The sequence below is a fragment of the Gymnogyps californianus genome, chromosome 5 (genome assembly GCF_018139145.2).
Source record: "Gymnogyps californianus isolate 813 chromosome 5, ASM1813914v2, whole genome shotgun sequence".
NCBI lineage: Eukaryota > Metazoa > Chordata > Aves > Accipitriformes > Cathartidae > Gymnogyps > Gymnogyps californianus.
Window position 1 is genome coordinate 11,240,666 of NC_059475.1, and position 20,832 is coordinate 11,261,497.

The 20,832-nt window shown below is 40.8% G+C and overlaps 1 protein-coding gene across 1 annotated transcript in view; it reads right to left on the bottom strand.

Annotated features, from left to right (window-relative positions):
- The window catches only part of MICAL2 (microtubule associated monooxygenase, calponin and LIM domain containing 2), a 109,165-nt gene extending 97,067 nt beyond the window's left edge, over nucleotides 1–12,098 (bottom strand). Inside the window, exon 1 of the mRNA XM_050897014.1 lies at nucleotides 11,749–12,098. Coding sequence (XP_050752971.1) covers nucleotides 11,749–12,012 — 264 coding nt within the window. The 5' untranslated portion in view covers nucleotides 12,013–12,098. The remainder of the gene's footprint in view (nucleotides 1–11,748) is intronic.
- Between the last annotated feature and the right edge of the window lie 8,734 nt (nucleotides 12,099–20,832).

A 20,832-nucleotide genomic window follows, 5' to 3' on the forward strand; every position in this document is an offset into this window, starting at 1 on the left:
CTTACGCCTATCATACTGAGATAATGCTTTAAGGCTATCATTAAAAACTTAGCAAAAAAACAGAAAGCAAAACCATTAATCCAGAAACAGAGAACTGGTGCACAAAGATGAAGAAACAAAGGCACCAAGAGCCTCACCTTCGAGCACAGCAGATACTAAGCAGAGACTAAGCCTTCAGTCTTGGGAGCCTTGCAAGTAGTGACACTCACGAGATTGTGATTGCAAGAAAATAATTAATCCTCTACATGGTTCCAGGGTCAGGGGCTGACCAGCCAGTAGAGGACTTGTCTACAGACCCAGAGGAAGGGATTTCTCATGCTTTATGGCATCCAAAGCATGCAGGCAAGTTGGTCAACAACCATGGCTTTGCTACAGGAAGAAGCTGGTAATATGCTTTTAAAAAAAAAAAAGAAAAAAAAAAAAAAGCCCTGTTGCTACAGTCTGGTCTGACTACAGAGACGAAATACTACACTGAACCTAAAATTTTTAACTAAACAACAACTACAACAACCTAATAAATCAGCTAAGCTTCCGCTTAGAAACTGGCTTTTTAAAGTAAGTGGTGAGTCAAGTTATTTCAAGGTCATTTCACAGAATATTTTACAATATGTTCTAAAATACATTTTTATATTAGGTGAATTATTAATGAACACTTGATTAAGACTTGGTTTTTAGAAGCCAGTACTGGGTAAATGAGCTCATACAGAACTAGCCATCAGGTCTGAGTCTGAATCCAGATTTTTAAATTATTATTTATTTATTTTTAAAGAGCTGAATCATTTAATCCCATCATTTCTAACTTTCCTGAGCAGAATGACTGTACAGTAGTGTATGGCAGCTATAGCTGAGCTCAAAATGCAATGCTATACAAGAAGGCAGCAGTTCTGGGCTCCTGGGGTCTATTTTCTTCCAGCTCACCACACAATCTTCAAAGTCACTGCATTTTCCAGTGCTAGCATTCACAGCCACTTAACTAGTAAAGCCAAATACAGCTCCAAAGAATGATAATATGATTTTTTTCCAGTTTAACTCATCACTTGCACATACCAGTTTACCATGGGTAGACAATGCTTTTACTTTTTACATTTTTATTTACAATTTGGAAACACTAGGAATTGACCAACCAGCATCTCTTACCAATATGGCATCCAATAGTGTCAACAAGCAAGATGGACTTGAACAGTTCAAACAACTAGAATTAGAAAATGTATCTTTAGCGTAACATTTTTTAGGAAGGTTTCTGACAGCAGGGAAAGTTAACAGCACTCATACAGAACGAACAAACCAGGCTGCTGGCAGCATATCGCACAGTGAAAATTAGATTTCAGCACCTCTAGGTCTTATTTCCAAAACCTTTCTGGCCGAAAACAAAGAAGGTACATAACAGCCCTTATGACTGAAGGAAAGAGTCTTGAAAAATAAAAGTAAATATAAAAAAGGTGAAAAAATATGAAAAGGAGCATGCTTCAAAGAGAGGGGCAGAGAGCCGAAGACATAAAATTTGGCAGCAAATTGCACACCACGAGGTACAATAGTCTTTTTTTTACACCAAAATCCAACACAATAGAAGGGAGATAAACATACGTAGAAGATCAGTGTTTATTTACACAGCCACGTATTAATGACTCTGTTTTCACACTCCAGCCAGCGTGAAATTCAGACGGAGGCACCTGTCTCAACAACACTGGCTGTGCTTGTTCTGCTGCTATCAGGGCTGTATCTGGGCTGAGAGGCAGTGAACTTCCTACCCTAGATGCCTACAGCCAAGCAGGAGACGGAGCAAGCCGGCCTAGCCCTTGCAGCCCCGCGGCCAGCCAGCCAGGCAGCGAGCAGCCCCAGCGGCAGCCCCACCGCTCACAACAGCCCTCACTTGGCAGGAAAGGCTTCCTACCGTATACAATTACTTCCTACCTCGCTAAAAAAAACCAAAACAAACAAACAAGAGAAAAAGGAAAAAAAGAATCTGAGAGAAATGCCTTTGCCTTCCACTGAGCACTTGCTGATCAGCATAACTTGTATTAATGATCTGGGTGTGTAGTCCTTGGCAGGAAGCTCACTACCATCTCTCGCAATGTTTTCTAATCTCAGTTGCAATTTACCCTGGGGCAGTTGTTTTATCTGCATTGTACATCCAGCAAGGATGGCAGAGAGCACAGCAGCATGTGGAGGTGGACACCAGTCACAGAGAAGAGTATTTGCTGTTGCACAGGTCCTTTTAAAGTTGCTCTTGTAACTCATTCAAAGGGGCAGTAGAAGTAAGCAACACAAGACTAATTCAAAGTGTGGCATAACCACATGGTTCCTTCTAAGTTAGTATCTTAGTCAAATGAACAAATCCAGAGAGTGATGCAAGACAAGCAAGGCAGTATCTCTTAATTGGTTTCTTAAGCAGAAACAGGCATGACCTTGGGAAACACAAGCTGTTCTTCAGGGCTGAAATAGGAGCAGCAAATGTCCAAGGCAAAATGCAAACTTTGAAAAACTAATCAGAATTTGATCTAGCAGTGTTAGCCAGAGTATTAGAGAAGGTGAAATGAACAACAGTTCTGGTTGTGCTCCAAGTAACTATGTAGTGTTCCTCTTTGGGTCTTCTCTAACATAGATTAGGTGAAGATGTTTAAGCCTCTCCTGCAGGTCACGTTCTCTAAAGCTCAGACCATTCTTGCTGCTCTGCCCAGGACTTGCTCTAGTTTATCTGCCTCTTGCCTATAACATGTGCTTCAAACTGGGCAAACTATTGTAGCTGGGGTTTCACCTGCACCAACTAGATGGAAAGGAAACCACCCCAGTCCCCGACATACCGCAGGCCTTCTTAGACTCCCAGGATCAGCACCCCTTGGGTCAGCACTACACCCTATGGACTCAGGCTTGGTGTGTGGTCTGTTATAAGCACCAGATCATTTTCTGCAGCATATTCCCAATTTTCTCTGGGTGTTGCACTCCTTCGTTAGAAGGGTCATAATTTTCTAGCAGCTTTTAGAAATTTTATCCTCTTGATCTCAGACCATTTCTTCAAGTTTTCAAGATTTTTAAAAATTCTAAGCCTGCATTTCAAAGCACTTGCAGCTCATTCCAGTTTGATTACATCTGCACCTCCTCAATCCAGCACCCAGATTTTTAAGAAGCATGACAAGTACCAGCCTACCACAGGAATCACTGAAATCCCACTTAATGCATTTCCCCCATCTAGCAGCAAACTATTGCTAGCACCGCTGTAAGTAGTTCTTTAGCTGCCCGTGTGACATAATTTAACGTAAACCATATTCACAAGTTTGCTCATTAAAGCAAGGGCTCTACAAGTGTCAAGTCAGAATTGCAACTTCTGCTGCTCTCAAACATGCTGGACCAATTTCTTCATAAAGGAGGAAGATACCTATATCTGGCTGTAGCGTTCACAATCAGTGCCAAGATGTCACCATTACCCACTTCATCCCTCAGCTCCCAGGTGATTAGTATGACAGGCCCACAGCTCTCATGTATTTCTAATTTAAAACTTCTGTAAACGTGAAGTACAGCTCCTCTGTTAGCTGAAATGATATAATGCTTGTCCTTCTCTCTGCCATCACCCAGGACCCAGAACAAAACCAAGGCCCATTTGGGTACCTGCCAGACTCTCACAGTTCTGGAAGATTTGAAGCAAAATGTGACCAGCTGCCAGGCCAACAGCTCTCCTTGCAAAGGCTTTTTCACCACAGAAATACTTAGTTCTCCCCTGCTGCCAGGTTTGTTTCAAAATACAGCTTAAACTCACCCAAACATTCCCGACCTGAGGAAAAGGTTAAAAGACTGAAGAATTAGAAAACTGTAATTATGTCATATTATGGTATAAACTCAGATTATTTTTCAATAAGCACTTTTCATCGGACATACAGGTTAAGACACCAATATCCTAGAGATCTGAAACAGCAAACAGGTGTCTAGGTTAGTTCGCAGAAACCTGGCTGTTTGCAGACACAAACAGATCTCGTGTGTAAGTGTAGACATGTTAGGGAATATGGGAATTTTGAGAACTGACTGACACAAAATAATCCACCTTTAAACACTGTAGCAGAGAAAGTAAAGCAAACTAAACACAATTTCAAGGGCATTAAAAGGGAATTTCTACTTTGTCTTCACAACAGATCCCAGTTAAACTTTTGTTTCACCATGAACTCCATCACTGTTAAGGCTTTCTAAAGAGAAAATGCGAATAGAAAATCTGTCATTTGCTTAAGAAAATCAGCTTCTACTAAAATATTTTGCATTTTCACTTCTTATACAGCATCTCTTGGAACTGTGGTATTTTACATTCTACCAAAAGTATATTAAAAGCTATCTGCACAGATGCCCAAAACAGAAAATAACGTAGAATTAGATGTGTCAGCAGAAAGAGGAAAGAGTGCAACCACATCCCCAAAACCCCAGTTCTCAGGACAGACATGGGAACCTCAGGAAGGACCTAATCCGTAGGAGACAGGAAATTGCCTTATTGTCTGAAATCGGGTTTTTAGCAGCCGAGTGTTTAATCACTTCTTGGTAGCAAAAGTTATGTATTTCCTCACTTATCAGTACACAAACATTACCAGAGTGAAGCTGGAAACGTAGCCAACAACAAAGCCCTAACAACTACATCTGGCACCGTCAGGGTCTCTCTGAAGCCAGGAGAAAGGCCTGACCCGAGCAAAGCATTGGCATGGGCTGCGTGCCAGGGGCCACGCAGGAGCACCCCTCGCCCCACACACGCCACCCTGCCTGGTGGATGGACACACAGCCCAGCTCCTGCACAGTCAAACCCAAAAGCACTACGAAGCCACAGTTACGGGAACACGCCCTGTCGTAACCTTTTGTTTCATTCAAACTTAATTAAGCCACTTGTGGTGACAATAGTAGTGTTTTGTGTGAAAGTAACTGGGTGTCACTCCCTGTGGGAATCTCTATAAAATGTCTAGGAAACCAGGTCAGGGTGGGACAGTTCCCTTCTGTCGATTACTTGCAAAGCCATTAAAGCAAGGGACAGGGAAACAGCACAGTGCTGTTAAAAGTACAGATGTAAAGCTACTGTTATCTTGTAAGCCAAAAAATTTAAAATTCCCAAATGCCTGTAAAAAGTCTTATTTAGGCTGCCTGCTTATGGTACTTTGGCCGGGCTTCATTGCTTTTCATGACTGATAAAGCTGAAAAATCGTGTGTTTGTGGAAATGTCTGTAGGATAATAAAAATAAAGTGATTTCATTACCAAATCACATGCCAAACATTTGCTTTTGCTGATGTAATTTGGCCCAATCTCAGTTTAAAACACAGCTCAGAGAGTCAAATACTTTGTGTTGCTTTCAAAAAACCCTGTCTGCTGTGTGTCCTGTCATCACCCGAGCTTCTCCCCATCCTCTCTCTAAAAGTCCTTAGAGAAACGAATGCATAGACAGCGTTCAACAACTGTGGTTTCACTGCATGTTCATAGGCGATTTGCTGCTTCTCCTCTCGTCTCAAACAAATCTTCCTTACCACTCATTCCCATTAGTCCCATATTTTCTACTACTTTGAAATAACTCTGTAGAAGTTACTTATTAAAATTCTTAAAAATAAATTTACAATGAAAATCCAGTGCAAGGCTTTGGGTGCCCTGTCCTAAAAGGCAAAAGCAAAGAAGCATAGATACCAAAATAAACAGCTTGTCTTTCAAGTATACCAAACACACCTAGGTGCCACTTAAAAAGTCAGTAAAATATGTGGCCCTTAATACCCTCAACACCTCAATAGCTTCTGGATTCTGCTATCCAAGCACTATGTGTTTGGATTTAAAAAACCAAAAAACATAACAACAACAAAAAAAAACCCCAAAAGCAGCTGAATGTCTTTTTGTGAAAAGTCATAACCTTTCACTCACTAAACTTCCTATAAATATGGCAGTCAACTCCTAGTTTCAAGTTTTATGACCTTCACAGGAATGCATTTTTATTATAATAAGCAATTTAGCAATGCTATCTAATACAACTAAGATAAGTTTGGTGTGTTCATTATAAACCCTGATTATCAGGTTTGGAAATTTCCCCATTTCAATTATTATTTTGAAGAGATTAGTAAATCCAGCAAAAGGGATGTGCCATCTGGATATTCACTCTTTATAGAAGAAACAGGTTAAAGTTTTCATTATGATAAGGATATTTTTGAGTTGGAGCACAACTGGCATTCCCTTCTTTCATCTTACAATTCAATTACTCTCTTAAAAAAAACAAATATTTGCCTCAAGGGACACAATCAGTCATGACACTTGAACACACAAACTCACTGGCTTCTGTACCAGTATATACAGCACAGGAGAAGCCTGGCTGAAAACCCGAGTTGCCTCTAAAGGATCAACAAATGCCAGCACTTCAGGAGGAAATTTAGCCACAATACCAGCAGGTTTATACATGCTGGATGATTTGCTTAATTAAGAGACACGTATTTGCTTAGCACTACAGAGGAAGGTAGACAGAGGGGAGAGGAAGACATCTAGAACCCAACCAGCCTCATTTACCATGAGGGGCAAGACTGCAGATTAGGATGTTTGTAAACAACTGAGGACTGGTAGGAAGCCAATTTCTACCTAATAACAAGAAGAGAGACCTGGTATCCACTCCTCATCCTGCTGATTGCCCTACGGCTACGTAACGTGGCAGCACCCAGCACGGCCCCGGAGTACCTCTCCCTTTCTCAGCTCTGTGGGAAGGAGAGCACCAGGCAAAGCAGGTTTTATTAACTCCCAAAGCATTCATTTGACAGTCTTTTGAAATGAAGACAATATGAAAAGGAGCGGAAGGGGTTTGGCAGATAAAGACCATCCCGTTTTATCATTCGCGGGTACACCAGTGTGGTTAGTACAGGGAGACGAGGCTCAGAGCCAGTGCTGAGTCAGTCACAAAACCTCCAGCCTCCATCCCCATTTCTGACCCAGGGCTCCACCTCAGCTGACTCACACCCTGGCCCCCGACTCCCCTCCGCTCCCATCCCCCCTCAAGCCACATGCTTTCTGTAATGCTGCCTTGGCTAAAGCAGCACCCCACCAGAGGAGCCTGTGGAGCCTTCCCTACAGCAGACACGTCAATGCCACCGAGTCCATGTAGGACTGACAGCATATGATGCTACTAAAGAGAGCCACTGTGTTTTTATGCAAGCCCTGGAAATGTGGTCATAAATAATTTTAGAGTCATTCTCTTGCAATAAGTTTCCCAACAGGAGTTTTTGGAAGGGAACTTAATCTACTATAAAACAAGCTTTGAAAGGTCAACTCCAGGAACGAGGAAAACAAAGAGAGGCCAACAGGGACCGAGTTCAAGATCATTTCATTTGTTTTTCAGGAATCTATATGATATATATATACACACATATGCCCACAAATGCACATATGTATGTATTTATATACACAGCACTCAAAACTTCTTAGCTCAATTTTATTTCCTTGCTTTATGCTAATGTTGTCCAGTTAGGCCTCAAAACCACTGCTCAGACTGTACAAGTCCTCTGCCCAGGAACCGTGCCCAACGTGGGCTCTACAATAGAGACAATGCTCAGAAGACCAAAGCCGTGCACAGGAATTTGCCACGGCCCTCCCCCGAACACACAACACTATCATCCGAAACTGGGTATATCCAGAGAGAAATGCTAGATTTTACCAAGGCAGCTGATAATTATGCATTAGCACTGTAGATAAAGTTTCCTTAGTTCTCCTCAAGTGTAAGCATGTGTTTTGAAAAAACAGCATACATGTTTGAGGGGGAAGACAACACCACATTTGCATGCTTTAGAGAATCAACACCTCCCTTCAGAGTCAGTCTGGGATGTTTTCATGTGCAGCGATTTCTGCTCTCCTCAAGCATGAATCTACAGTCATGGGAGAGCCAGAATTTCAGGTGCACAGCATGAGCCAGGTCCTGCCCTCTGATACATACCTCAAACATCAGTGGGAGCCTCATTTATATGTGCATGTACATATCTGTATCATTTACACAGGTAAACTGCCAGTAAATCAAGTGAAGAATCTACTCCATACAGAGAGGTTCAAATAAATGTTTAGAGAACACTCACATATGTCTTAAAAAGGCTATTGAATACACTCTGCAACTAGCTGGATGAATTCTTGTTCATCATCATGTTATGTTTTGCATGTTCAAAAACTTAGAGAGACATTCAAACTACTAGCATGGTGAACAACATATGTTAAACCTTTAATCTTCTTCAATTGTCTAGCTATGTTTCATTCCATGAAGACACAAATAAGCATTACAGATTCCAAGCATGCTACTCTGCATTGATTAGTAAAAGAAGAAATAAGAGAGAAACTTTGCCAGGATAATAAAGCTGTGCTCTTTTTCTAGATATATTTGCAAAAATCACAGTATGATTTCTAGGGTTTTGGCTACTTAGGACAGACTTCTGTTTCTCTCTCAAACTAGTGAACTGTGCAAATGCCAGGTCCAGAAACAGCTATTCTGAACAGTACTCATTCCCATTTTACAAGGTTGTGATGGAAGGAAGTGTATGTTTGACACAGATTTAACATACATACAGATGGACTCCTACAAACTCAAAAAAAGTTTGTTTCTGCTCCAATTTGGTGCAAGTCTTCTGCAGCACTTTGGTTTTTTTAATTCTACAAAGAATTAAGGGGAAAATAAAGTCCACAGTAAGGCAACTCTGAAACAGCAGTGGGTTTGAACTTCTTGAAAATTGTTCAACTGGTTTTATTCATCCAGCTTAAAATCATATCATTGTAGAAACTTTGAAAGCCATATTTGGCAATGTTCTTCAAGAGCAGTTAAGACACAGGATTATTGTTATTTAGTTGGAGTGGAATGTTCTGTATGTATAAAACTTGTGTATATTGTAATGAGTAACTTAAGTGTGGCTAAAAGAGTTTATCAGCACAAAAATCAACAAGTACAGCATTCAGCTCTTAAATACTGTGAAAAAAAATGAACAGTTTTTGGGTGAGGCAGCAGGTTCTCGGTTTGTCTAAAAAAAAAAAAAAAAAAAAGAAAAAAAGACCATCAGCAGTTTAGATCCTGATCGCATTTTACCTCCTTTACCTCCTCCAAAGATTGGGAAGATTGCAAGAAGCCTGATAGATTGCAAAGCCATATCTGAGAAGTACTGTGAGCTGCAGACTCAGCTACAGAGCTCATGGCCACAACCTCATATAAAGTCTTCAAGTCATATATTTTTTTAAAATGATGCCTACTAGCAACCTTGGCTCTGTTTACAGAACTACAATTGCAAAAATCCACTTAGCTCATTTTGTGATCCTGCTTTAACAAGTAAGATTTTTACTCCTGGCTGATCTACTTCAACCAGTCCCCAGGCAACTCCACAGAGGTGAGCGCTGGGCACCGCTGTCAGGATTTAGCCTGCTAACTCCTGTTTGCCTGCTTCACTACTAAAAATGGTAGCTGGCATAACATGCAAGAAAGACAGAAACTTAAAATCACCAGTTGCACCAAAGGAAAATCATGGTATGTATATTGTAGCCTAATCCCTCTGCGCTGGCATTTTGGTTGGACTCAATTTCTAAGAATTCCTTATCTGTAAGTGGGGCTGTCAGAGTACACCACGGCAATGATTAGGGAGTCCGCAGTCTTCTCGCAATGTGTCTCCTCTCATTCATGTTGCATAGATAGGCTTTCACAGCAGACTGTGATTCACGTGTGAGGAATGTTTGGTAGATATCCCCACAGAGCCCGCAGACTGCAGTTACTGCTTTCATTTGCAGTAATCTGAAGATTCATGTTTCTCTCATTAAATCAGTGATGACACAGTGAAGTGCAGGTCTGGGCATGGTCCAGGTTCATAATGAACATCTACAAGTATTTCACAGAATATCTATTCACACACTGCTCACATACAGACATTCTATATTCATTTGCAATTTGATCATATGTGCATCACAGATATGTCCATTAATTTCTGCAAATACTTACACCATGCCACTAGAAATAAATCTTTACTCTCAAGGAGCAGTAATACCACACTTTCAACACTGTGGAAGGTGTTGATTAGCCTCCTGCTTGGCAACCTTGTAAAGCATTACACAGGCTGTATTTTATGTACCAACTAATTTCCATGAGTCTTCTCACCATATATAAAAATTAATCACTTTGCTTAAGAACTTTGCAGAACCACGCCTTGCCTTTGTAATGTCACACTTGAGAGAGGACTTCATTTTTTTATTTCACATGGGTCTTAAAACTTCTTTTTTGTGTTGCAAATACTCCCTCAAACTAACCATGGAAATTTGGACCTGGGGCTGTATGTGTAGGCGAGGTGCATGTGGAATATCTCCTATAATTTGTTAATCATCAGACGCTTTCTCATTCCTTCCCTTTCCTGTCTGTTTTCATTACAAAGATGCTCAATGACATATGTTCAAGGCCTTTTCAAAAGAACAAAAGGGAGGAAGGAAGCACAGGTCAAAAAGGGAAACGAAGGGAAAAAGGAAAGGAGAAAAACAGAGGCTGTCAGGAAAACAGTGCAAATAGCTGTAATGGCACTCTTCATTTTCTGAAGAAAACTGTAGTAAGGACAATTATTACCTGAGAAAAAGTTAATAGTCACTGGGAGCTTATTAAAAATGAGTAAATAAAAACAGAGGCCTCTATATGTACCAAAGGTAACATGGTGTCCTTCTCCCTGGTGCTTTTGAGAAGTTTCAATGCAATGATGCAAACAAGAAGACAGACACTTTCAACACTGTTTGTCTACTGAGTCCAGAAAATAACACTTCAGTGACAGTTTTAATTAAAAAGTCCTCCACAGTTTGGTGTCTAGTTACCCTCCAGTGTGCCCTTCCTCTCTGTTCTACGTCTATACAGTCAAGTAGCTTCTTAAAACTTACCCTTCTTGGGGCAACTTTTAGCCGTCACTTGGCAGTAAATAAGTGAACTGCTCCAAGACAAAGCTATTAAAAATATTCTTCGATAGCTAGATGTGGCAGGAACTAGAGTATTTTTTACGGTTTTGTCAACAAGATTTATACCAATGTTCAGTGGTTCTCTCTATCGAAATATGGTATTGCATGCTCTGCTGAAGAGAAGATCATTTCCTGTCCTTTCCACAACCAAGCAGACCACCTCCTTCAATAACTACCACATAGCAATTATCCACATTCTGCTTGCGAAAAAGCAGTTACAGGAAAGTATTTAAATCCATAAGCAGTGCAGGATTTTCTTTTGCTGTTGTTTAGCAACTAGAGCCAATGCTAGGTGACAGACAGATCCCCAGACCTCCAAACTGTTCTCTGGAAAGTCCTGTTTAGGAACTGCGGTTGAAACACATTTGGCCAGCCCTGGTCTCTTACAGCATGCACCAAGCAGCAAACTGAGGAGCCTGCCGAATATGCTATGATTTGCACCTTGCAAAACCCTGTTTAATAAAGCAAGTAGTTCTTGTGAGCCTGGAATGAATGCAGCCTAGTGCCTCATGAGTTTACGTCTTATGCCTGATTGATGCTGATGTCTAAAGAGGGCAGAAAAGTTTTCTGCCATGTTTGAAGCAGATTGTAAAGCAGGGTACTTTTAGGATCACTCTTACATGCTGTGTGTTTCCACAAAACTTGCAGAACAAAAATACCTGAAACTTTGTCAAGATCAGTTGATCCCAGCCATACTTTCAAAAAGTATATTAAAAGGAGGGTTACACGAACGGACACATTGCATGTCATGACAGAAACCTTGCTTCTGCAGAAAAACAAGTTTAAAAGATTCTAAGCTATGAAATCCAAAACTGAACTCCACTTACCTTAGTGTTCATACAAGATTTTCCGCGCTTATACTCTTTGTGACTTGCTCTTTTATCAAGCTTGTTCCACAGAGCTTTGGCCTTCCATGTGGTCACTCTTGACTTCAGTTTGGTGTAAAAGTTTCTATTGTCCAAAGGATCTAATTCAAGTTGGCGAGTGAGAATATTAAAGGCCTGAATGGTACCTTTGCACGTTGATGCTTGTACAAAGTTTTCAAATATCTGGCCAGCTTGACTGTATTTTTCATCATCATTTTCCCCCATGTTCTGAGAGAAGTGTTTGAAAAGGATTAAGCTGGAGCTCTTGTGCTGGGGTACAGGTGATCAACACTACCAAGTATTTCCAAGCATGTTACTCCTAGAAAAGACAAACACAGGTCATGTTAAAGCAGGTTCTGCCTAACAAAATTAAACCCAGAAACTGCATATCCAATATGAATATAAAAACACAGCATATGGCGACTGGACAACCAGGTACAAAAAGTTAGTAGTGGCATCCAAGGTAAGTGTTAAAAACAAACATAACATACTTGTGCTGTCATGACACATACTTCACAAAAACTGTTATAAAACCACTACAAACTCAAGTTTACTGCTTCAAAAACCATCAGCTTCACTGAGAACCTGAGGATTTCTTCAATTTTTGTCCAGTGATAAGCGCTAGATAACAGATGAAGAAAACCCAAATGTCCAGATGCTTTTCCCAAGCAGAATTTATGTCACAGAAAGTACATCTCTGGTAACGTTTTGGTCTTAAGAATTCTTAGAAACCTGCAGCCAAAAGTCAACCCTATTTGAAGGAATTTTCTCCTGTTGCACAAGCTAGGGCCAAGAGTGCAGCTTAGCCAGAGCAATTTAGGATTGGCACAATCACTTGCCACGAGCAAATGCACAAAACAGGCTAAGTAGAAACATTATCACAAGTTACACCAGAACTGAAGAAACAGAAAACAAGTAATCACAGAGAGCTCCCCTTTTTCTAACTCTTGCCAAAATGAGAAAGGGTTCGGTGCTCTAGTGCACAGAATGGAATTTTATCTCCACATGTTAAATGCTAAAGTTATGTGTTTGGAGTCTTCCCTTGTCATGTGCTGACGATAAAAAGTAATGATGTTTGGCCCACTAAGCCCCATTGGCTCTTCCTAGCAACATGATCACTGTCAAACTGTGCCTGATATTCCAGATAAATACCCTTACATTCTGTAAGAGCAATGCTATTCTAAATTAATGTACGTTTGAAAGAACTAAAATACTTTCATTGCGGCACTCCCTTATCCTTCTTTAACCTTGCTCTCAATCTCTAATGAGGAGCGTCTTAGAGTCAGCCAAGGTCCACAGAAAATATCCAAGTGGCTTTCACATTTTCCAAGAAAATTGTTACAGGTTATGTATAAACTTGTCCTCAGAAGAGGGTCTACCTGGACTCAAGTCCAGAGATTTAAGTCATGTATTCTTTTTCTTGCTATTAAAGAATTATCTACCAGTCCAAGAAACCAAAAACTAAATCAATGCTTGCCTAACCTCCCACATAATTAGTTACTTTGCTTGGAACATCATCTGTTGGCTGATAGTTTCAGAATAAATTGTTAGAAAGGCCTTTGAAGTTATACTTTTTAATTTAGCACTGTTCACAAACTATTCATTCTCTGCTTGCATTTCCTTCAAAGAAGAAAGAGAAAACATAACCAGTGTATTTAAGTAAAGAAGAGACCTACCATGTCTATCTTACAATCCTCTAATACAGAAAAATATTACGCAACTTATTAAAGATCTCCCATGGGGAGATATAAGGAAGCATTTGGAATACTCACATTCCCTGACTGCGCTCAAAATAAATAACCTTTGTGTGCACATCATCAGTCTGTTGTTGGTTTGTGGGTAAAACAAATTGGCAATGTTGAGAGTTTGTACATTTTCTTAGACCAAATGTCATGACTAAATATTTGGTGCCAAGAATAAGTCAGAAAATTTTTGTTTTCCCCTCTGAATACTTCATTTATAGTATGCTCCATGCCCTTTTCTGCAGAGCTTTGTGGCTTTGTGAGGTAAAAGCACAAACACTTTATATGCCCCGGCTTCCAGAAGGCCTAATTTTTCAAGGAACCAAGTGCCATGAACTCCCATTGACTCAAAAGAGTTCAGAACATCCAGCACCTTTCCAGGTTCAAGTCCTCAATGATTAATGAGTAAATCCCTCCAACAATTGCCTGCCGTCAGGAGGGAGCCCAGCCACCTTCGCTACCCTGGTGAGGGTGCGAGGGGGGGCCAGCATTACCCTCACCAGCCCCAGCTTTGGGAACGCAGAGCTACACAGGGGTTTTTGGGTCAGTCCAAAACCGGCCAATAGATCCAGAAGTTCCTAGGGGAAGAGGAAAGGTAGGGGACTACCACACAGAGAGGCTGGTGTATGTCTGGACTTAAGCTTTACACACGAGTGCTATTACAAGGGGAAGGCAACACAGGCCAACTAAAGATAGCAACAGCACAGTGGAAGATGCTACAATGCAGCTTAAACAGCTTGATATACAGGCACCCTAGAATTCAAGACCTATTGAAAAAAAGAATTTAATTCAAGGATAAACACTTACTTTACTCAACTTCCATACCTGCTTGAGACATTTTTTCTAATAGAAAAGCCTAAGTATTTTTCTTTTCTCTCAAAATAATTATGAATAGCTTCTTTGGGAGTGGGGAAGTGTCAGCGAAACGTCCCACTTTGGACATTTCAGCTAAGGGAGTGGCAGCCAGATTAGATTTTCTTAATCACTATAAACTCACATCACTACTGCCTCAGTGCTACCAAAGACTTCAACCGACTTAATAGCTCTAAAACAATACTTCCTCTCCATTGTTTTCATTAGCTCACCACAAGACTGTTATCATGTTCATATAAAACAAATATCTTCAAAAGCTAACTCTGCCATAATTGATAAGTGAGTCTGATCACAAGCTCTTTAACTTAATATCTTTTCTGCTCACAGACAGGAGATTTTTATAGCCTCAGCTGTTTCCATCCAGCAAGGAAGGGGGGGAAGAGAAAAGCTAAAAGAATTGAGCCATATCTGAATGAACCAAACAAGAAAAGCAGCATGTTCCAGGGCTGATAACGGTGAGGAGAAGACAGAAGAGATGGTCGGCAGGAACCACTGCAGGCAAAGGGAAGGGGAGGAAAACATTTTAATGTGATGCAAACCAGTGGAAATAGGTGTTGCACACGCATGCACATACACACAAACACACGCAGCAGGCCTGGGCTTGCTCTGCCTTTCCACTGGGGAAAGAAGCAGCTGGGAAGGACAGCCAGGACACCTTCCCCAGCCTTAAAACTTCCCTCCTCCAACACCACAAAGCCAGGACTGAGGCTATTCTTTCTGGGCACAGTATCTTCTCCTCATGAACTTCCAAAACACTCCCATCTTGTCCACACTGAAAAGCTGCGGAGTGGCATCTCAGCAGAGACATTTGCTCACCAGCGAAGCATTTCTCCTCACTGTATCAGAGGTCATGTTCTCCAAAAAAAGCCACATTTTGTGGTCAGAAAGGCAGGATGAGACAGGAGACTTTGGTTACTGGGGTTTCTGGCTTGCTGGAAACACCACCTTTTTTCTCTTTTTTTTTTTGGCATGAACACTATGTTGACAGATGACAGAGAGGAAGATGGTGCTGTAAGTATATGCAGCTCATGGAAAAGTATGTGTTTTTTTCTGAGGAGTCACCAATATTTCACTGCAGTATTGTAAATAACTCACTAGAAACAATGCAGTAAGGACAAGAAGTCGAACGGAGTAATTCTTAACTATAATTAAAGTTTTCTGTTCTGTAACTGTCTCAAAGACTTAAGAGGCAATGCATAAACTGCTTACCTGTAGTGGAAAAAACCCCAGTGTTTGGGGAAATGCTTGAGTTCTTAGAGTATTATCATTTATCCTTTTTCTTCCTTCATCATATAGATCACTCTAGGGACAAAATACAGATCCAACAGTCTCATCAAGGTGAGTATTGATGCTGAAACTGCAAACTATGCTTTTCAAAGTGACCACTGAACTTCCTCTGGAAGCACAATCCAAAAATATAATGAAGTCTATTTGAAACTTTACTGAAGTGCTACAGAGCCCAATAAAAATTTGGGCCACTGAAAGGAAGAGAATTAGAGAGCTGGAAATAGTCTGGACAAACAGTTCTTTTAAGTCAGAACTGAAGCATCCATGGGTCACAGTTAACAAGAATGCTCATTTTAGGTCCCACGCATGATGTATTAAGCACATACAAGAATCTGGCCTTCCATGCAGCTTCCCGTGGTATTACAGTAGTCTCTGGAGGGCTCCCAGACACAAAGTGCAGACACTGGGAAGAAGATGGGTTGCATTTTGATGATCCCTTCTACTGTAATAAGTTAGCCCAACCTCCTTTCTGCCTTCAGTCAGGGGCAAACAGGAATGTCAGATCAGAAAAGCTGAGAAGTGCTGTTCATGCCTGGTGGCTACCCAAAGAGAAAGTGAAGATCTTATTACAACTTAAAGGAAAGCAGTACAAGAGGGACAGAGAGAAAGTAGAAATTAAAGCAATGGTGCATGTACAGATGTATACATATGAAAGCAAATGCCTCCAGTCTTGGCTGGTATTTCCTGTCAGTGAAACAAGCTCTGTTACTGCAGATGATTTTGAGAATAGTGAAAAAATGCCTCCACTGTCAGGGTAATTCCACTAATTATCACTAGTTAAATGGATGTATGGGGCTGGTTCACATCTGCACATGAAGCCTTTCAGCATAATAGAGCAAGCAATGAAGTTGACATATAGGAGTCATTAAATGAAAGTAACTTAAATTTTTGACAACAGTACCATGTGAATTGCTTGCCAGCAGTGTTTTGAGGTAGTATATGCAAAAATTAAAAACATTTTTTGGCTTAGTTGTCCCACTGGAGAGAGAACAACCCTAATTTTAATTCAAACTTGCAGCACTCAAGTCCTTCCTTAGTCCCTTATTGCTCTGTTTCTAATATTTGAGAACATGTTCCTCAGGGAGATTGGAAAAGAATTAAATTCCTTGCATTTCAATAGCACTAATCCTCATTCCATTTTCAATACAGCCCTAATTCTGCCATGTTTACCGAGAATAAATTCTTTTATTAAGACTTCAGTTTGGCATGCAGGATACAATACATTTATTGTTTGCTTAAGGTTAGAAACATCAACAGAAATGAAAGACTGGATTCTGCAGCATCTGTAGTAATCATTTGCTTTGGCCCTTCCTCATCATCAGTAAAAACTACAGTATTTCTGCTGTCTCTTCCCTGACATAACTGTCTAAAATCTCAATACCATTACAATAAGTGAAATTTGCAAGTGAGACTGGCTGTGTTACAGGACCTTCTAGGTTTTTCAACTTAGTTTCTACTCGCATTAGGCACTTTGTTTTCATGGTGACCATTTTAAATATAAATATTTCTATCTGGAGGAAACATAGCTTTTTGGTGGTTTGGTTTCTTTGCATGTTTTCCTAGAACTGACATAAAAGGAAAAAAATTTTTAAATGTGATTCTGGTAACAACTGAAGCTCTCCCTTGCTTTGCTTATAAAACTAGTTAAAAAACACAAAAGTACATTTGCCTAAATTCCTTGTTTTCTATTGGTGACAAATAGAAAACACATTTCTTAAGATGCACAATCCTAACAGAAACATCAATGAACAGAAATTGCTTCTGAACAAAGCCTCGCACACAGTCTCTCTTTATAAACAGCCAGATTACTTTTCTGTATTTTTATACAAAGCTGACTTCCACAGAACTCCTGCAAAATGACTTTTCAGGCCAAGTATGGAATTCAAAACAGTTCCTACCGAGACACTCTGTGCCTATGAACTTACAAGGTTACCGTACATGCTATCAACTTGTTTTGCCAAAGTTACATGAGACATTTCAAACATAAGCCTTCCAACAAGTGCTGCTGTGCCAATTTAACCTGCTACATCTGCAATCATCCCACAATAAAATATAGCTGGAAGCATGTGCACAAGTACACTAACACTTTGCAGTGAATATTTTAGATATGTTCACAGGAAGCATAAAATAAAATTACCTATCTGTAGGATTTTATCTGCCACACAGACTAAGTCACATTCCACGCATTTTAAAGTTGAAAGCTTTAAAAATAGTCCAGTTTGTTTCTTGATGTTATTGGTCTGAGCTTTCCAGTTTTACTGTGGGAATACACTAAGACACTGACAAGTAAAACGAGATCAACCACATAAGCCAGCAGCTTGCATATGTCTCCATTCATGCAAACATACAGTGTTGGCATGGGTAAAGCATGAGATGCTGCCCAAGGGTCCACATGCACAATCCCAGAGATGGAGGCTCAAACGTCTGCCCCTGCCACAGCCGCTGGTGGGCCCAAGGCACGCTGCACTAGCTTTGCCATACAGCCACTCTTGCAACCCAGATTTCAGATAACACAGAGCAGAAAACCGGCAATCACAGGGTTCACACCATTCTGCCGCCTGCACAGGAAGTCCTGTCCCGCGAGCATCACCAAAACCCCCGGATGCTCGTTTTGCAAAGCACAGGCACAAGTATTTCAAATGAATGACAATACATAGTTTTCCAGGCATCTGTATGCAGCATATACTTAAACTATTCACCAGAAATACTGATCAGAAATGCAGAAATGCTGATGTATTTCTGAGGAGTGAGTTGTAAAATAAAGAAATTTTCTTTTTTTTTTTTTTTTAAAGTAATGGTGTTGTACCTATACCACTGGAACTTGTAGCTCTAAACTTTTAAGTCCAATGGTTTTGAGGAAAAATGTCTCCAGCCCAATCATCATTCTGTGCAGGTTACAGTGAGTATTTAAAAACTATTATTTCTAACAGGGGTGCTAAAAGCTCTATTACAAGGTCCCAAGTTTCCATATAGTCTACATCTTCAAAGCTAGCTAACTATAGACGATTAAGCCACAGTCATTAGGGGTTAATGTTATGCATAAACAAGATCTTAAAACCTGACTCTTGTTTAGACTGGTTACAAGAAAGAACATTTTTCAGCTCTGTTGTAGTAGATTAGAAACACAGCAGAAAGTTTATCCTGATGTTTTCCTAGGTTAGGATCACAAAAGCAAAGGAAAGAAGTATACCATAAGGATAACATCAGCCAGCAAGTAAGCATACCTCTTAAGAAAAGGCACCTGTTAAGTTAGAAAGATGTTATGAAAATATTGTCAGTGAAAACAATTAAAAGGACAAACTTCAAGCTCTTTGAAAATCCTGCCTTTCTTTTCCTATAGTGACACTTACAATTTCAAGATCAGAAACTGGAACAGCAGAGATGTAAAAGTTAATCACAGAACAGGCAGTCGGTTGGTTGTTTTTTGATCAGCGCAAGATTTTCTACTTTCAATAGGATGTTAGGACATGGGGCCAGACTAATTCAGAGAGCAAGTAATATCTATTTACCATTACCGAAATCACATCCAGCAGGGAGGTGGCAGGGCCAGGCGTACTGAGCAGGGGCAGATGACACGAGAGGATGAAGGAGAGGGAGCTCTAGCACCACTCCTGCCCAGCTGCCAGTGGGAGCTTCGACATCCCACTCCTTCTCACAGCCCTGTGTCCTCCTCTCTGCTCCTCAACCCCAGGTCACAGGGAAAACTTAAATGGCACAACTGTGTGTGAGGAGCACAAAAAAATGCATACCCGCTAGCTGACAGAGCTATGTCAGCAAAATCCCTGGTATAGATGCAGCTATACCAACAAAATTGAGCCACATTTGGCAGCAGTGGCTCCTCTAGTACAACTTCCCCTTTGTATGCATGGGGACATAATTATGGAGGTAAATACACCATGAAAAAAGAAGAAACTCATGAACCAGGAAAAAGCAGACTCTCTTAGTCAGCAATCATGGAAATAATGTTGGTTCGTGACACTTTGAGAACAGGGATAATCCAAAAGGATGGCGCAGCAAGATAGGCTATGAACTGACACAGCAATACAAGACTGCCAAGGCCTCTGGCAGTGCCTGAGGAAGTGCCACTGCATTTCTAGGCAGCTGGCAGCCCCCAGCAAGGAGCATGGGGCAAAGGGGGCCACCAGTCTCGATGCCTTCCTGCTGTCTCCAGCTGGGAGCCACCCTATGCCCAGATACAGCTTGTCCCCTTACTGTGGCCACTCTTGACCCAGAGCAGCTATGGAGCAGAGAAAGGTGACCAGCACTGCTGCTACTCAAACTGAGAACTGCCCAAAGACATCGACTGGAGACACCAGAAAGTGCCTTGCAGTGAGGGACCAGAGAACAGTAATACCAAAATAAGACTGTCTTTTGTTTCCCCTCAGGATTTCTATGAGAAAGGAATTAATGTTTGTTTGGGTTTTTGTAAGCAAAAATATGAAATTATGGCTGTGCTGAAGCAAACTGCCCAGGGTATGTCTTGGGGGAAGAAAAAGAACAGCACCAATGTTAGCTTTCACAGAATACATGCCAAAAGCTCTCCGGAGTATGTTTCAGATTGTCTTTCCAAGTGTGGATCTCTGGTTATATGTCTTCTCTCCAGTATGTTTCCCTCTCGTTATTAGGGCTGCGACAATTACCCAAGAGCAGAACAGGAGGAATAAACAGTCAGCATGAGGGCTGCAAGACCCCGAGGGCTCCAGGCCACGATAATTTATTTGGCAGAGCTGCCCTCATCTGTAGACATCAGACTTCCACATCAGTAACCAGGATTAATCCACTGAAAACACAGACAGTATTGCATTGCCAATCATCAAAGAAATAAAACATTCTGGGCAATATTTCACATGCATACACACACGCTTTTAGGAATCAACACATTCCATTGTTATAATTTTTTTAATGCAAGCTAGCACACAATACTTCCTATGGCTTACTGGGGTATTAATGTTATCAGTCACACTGAAATCCATGGGAACCACAAATAAGTTAAAGAAAGAGAAAAAGAATCAAAAAAACCCCAAAGCAGTTTTGAGTTGTGAATGATAGGTTCCTTGGTTAGAGTAATGTCAATTCACCACCGAAAGCCAGCCATTGAACGACAGTGGAGAACAGTGAAGCCGCAGCCAGACAAGTCAGCCAG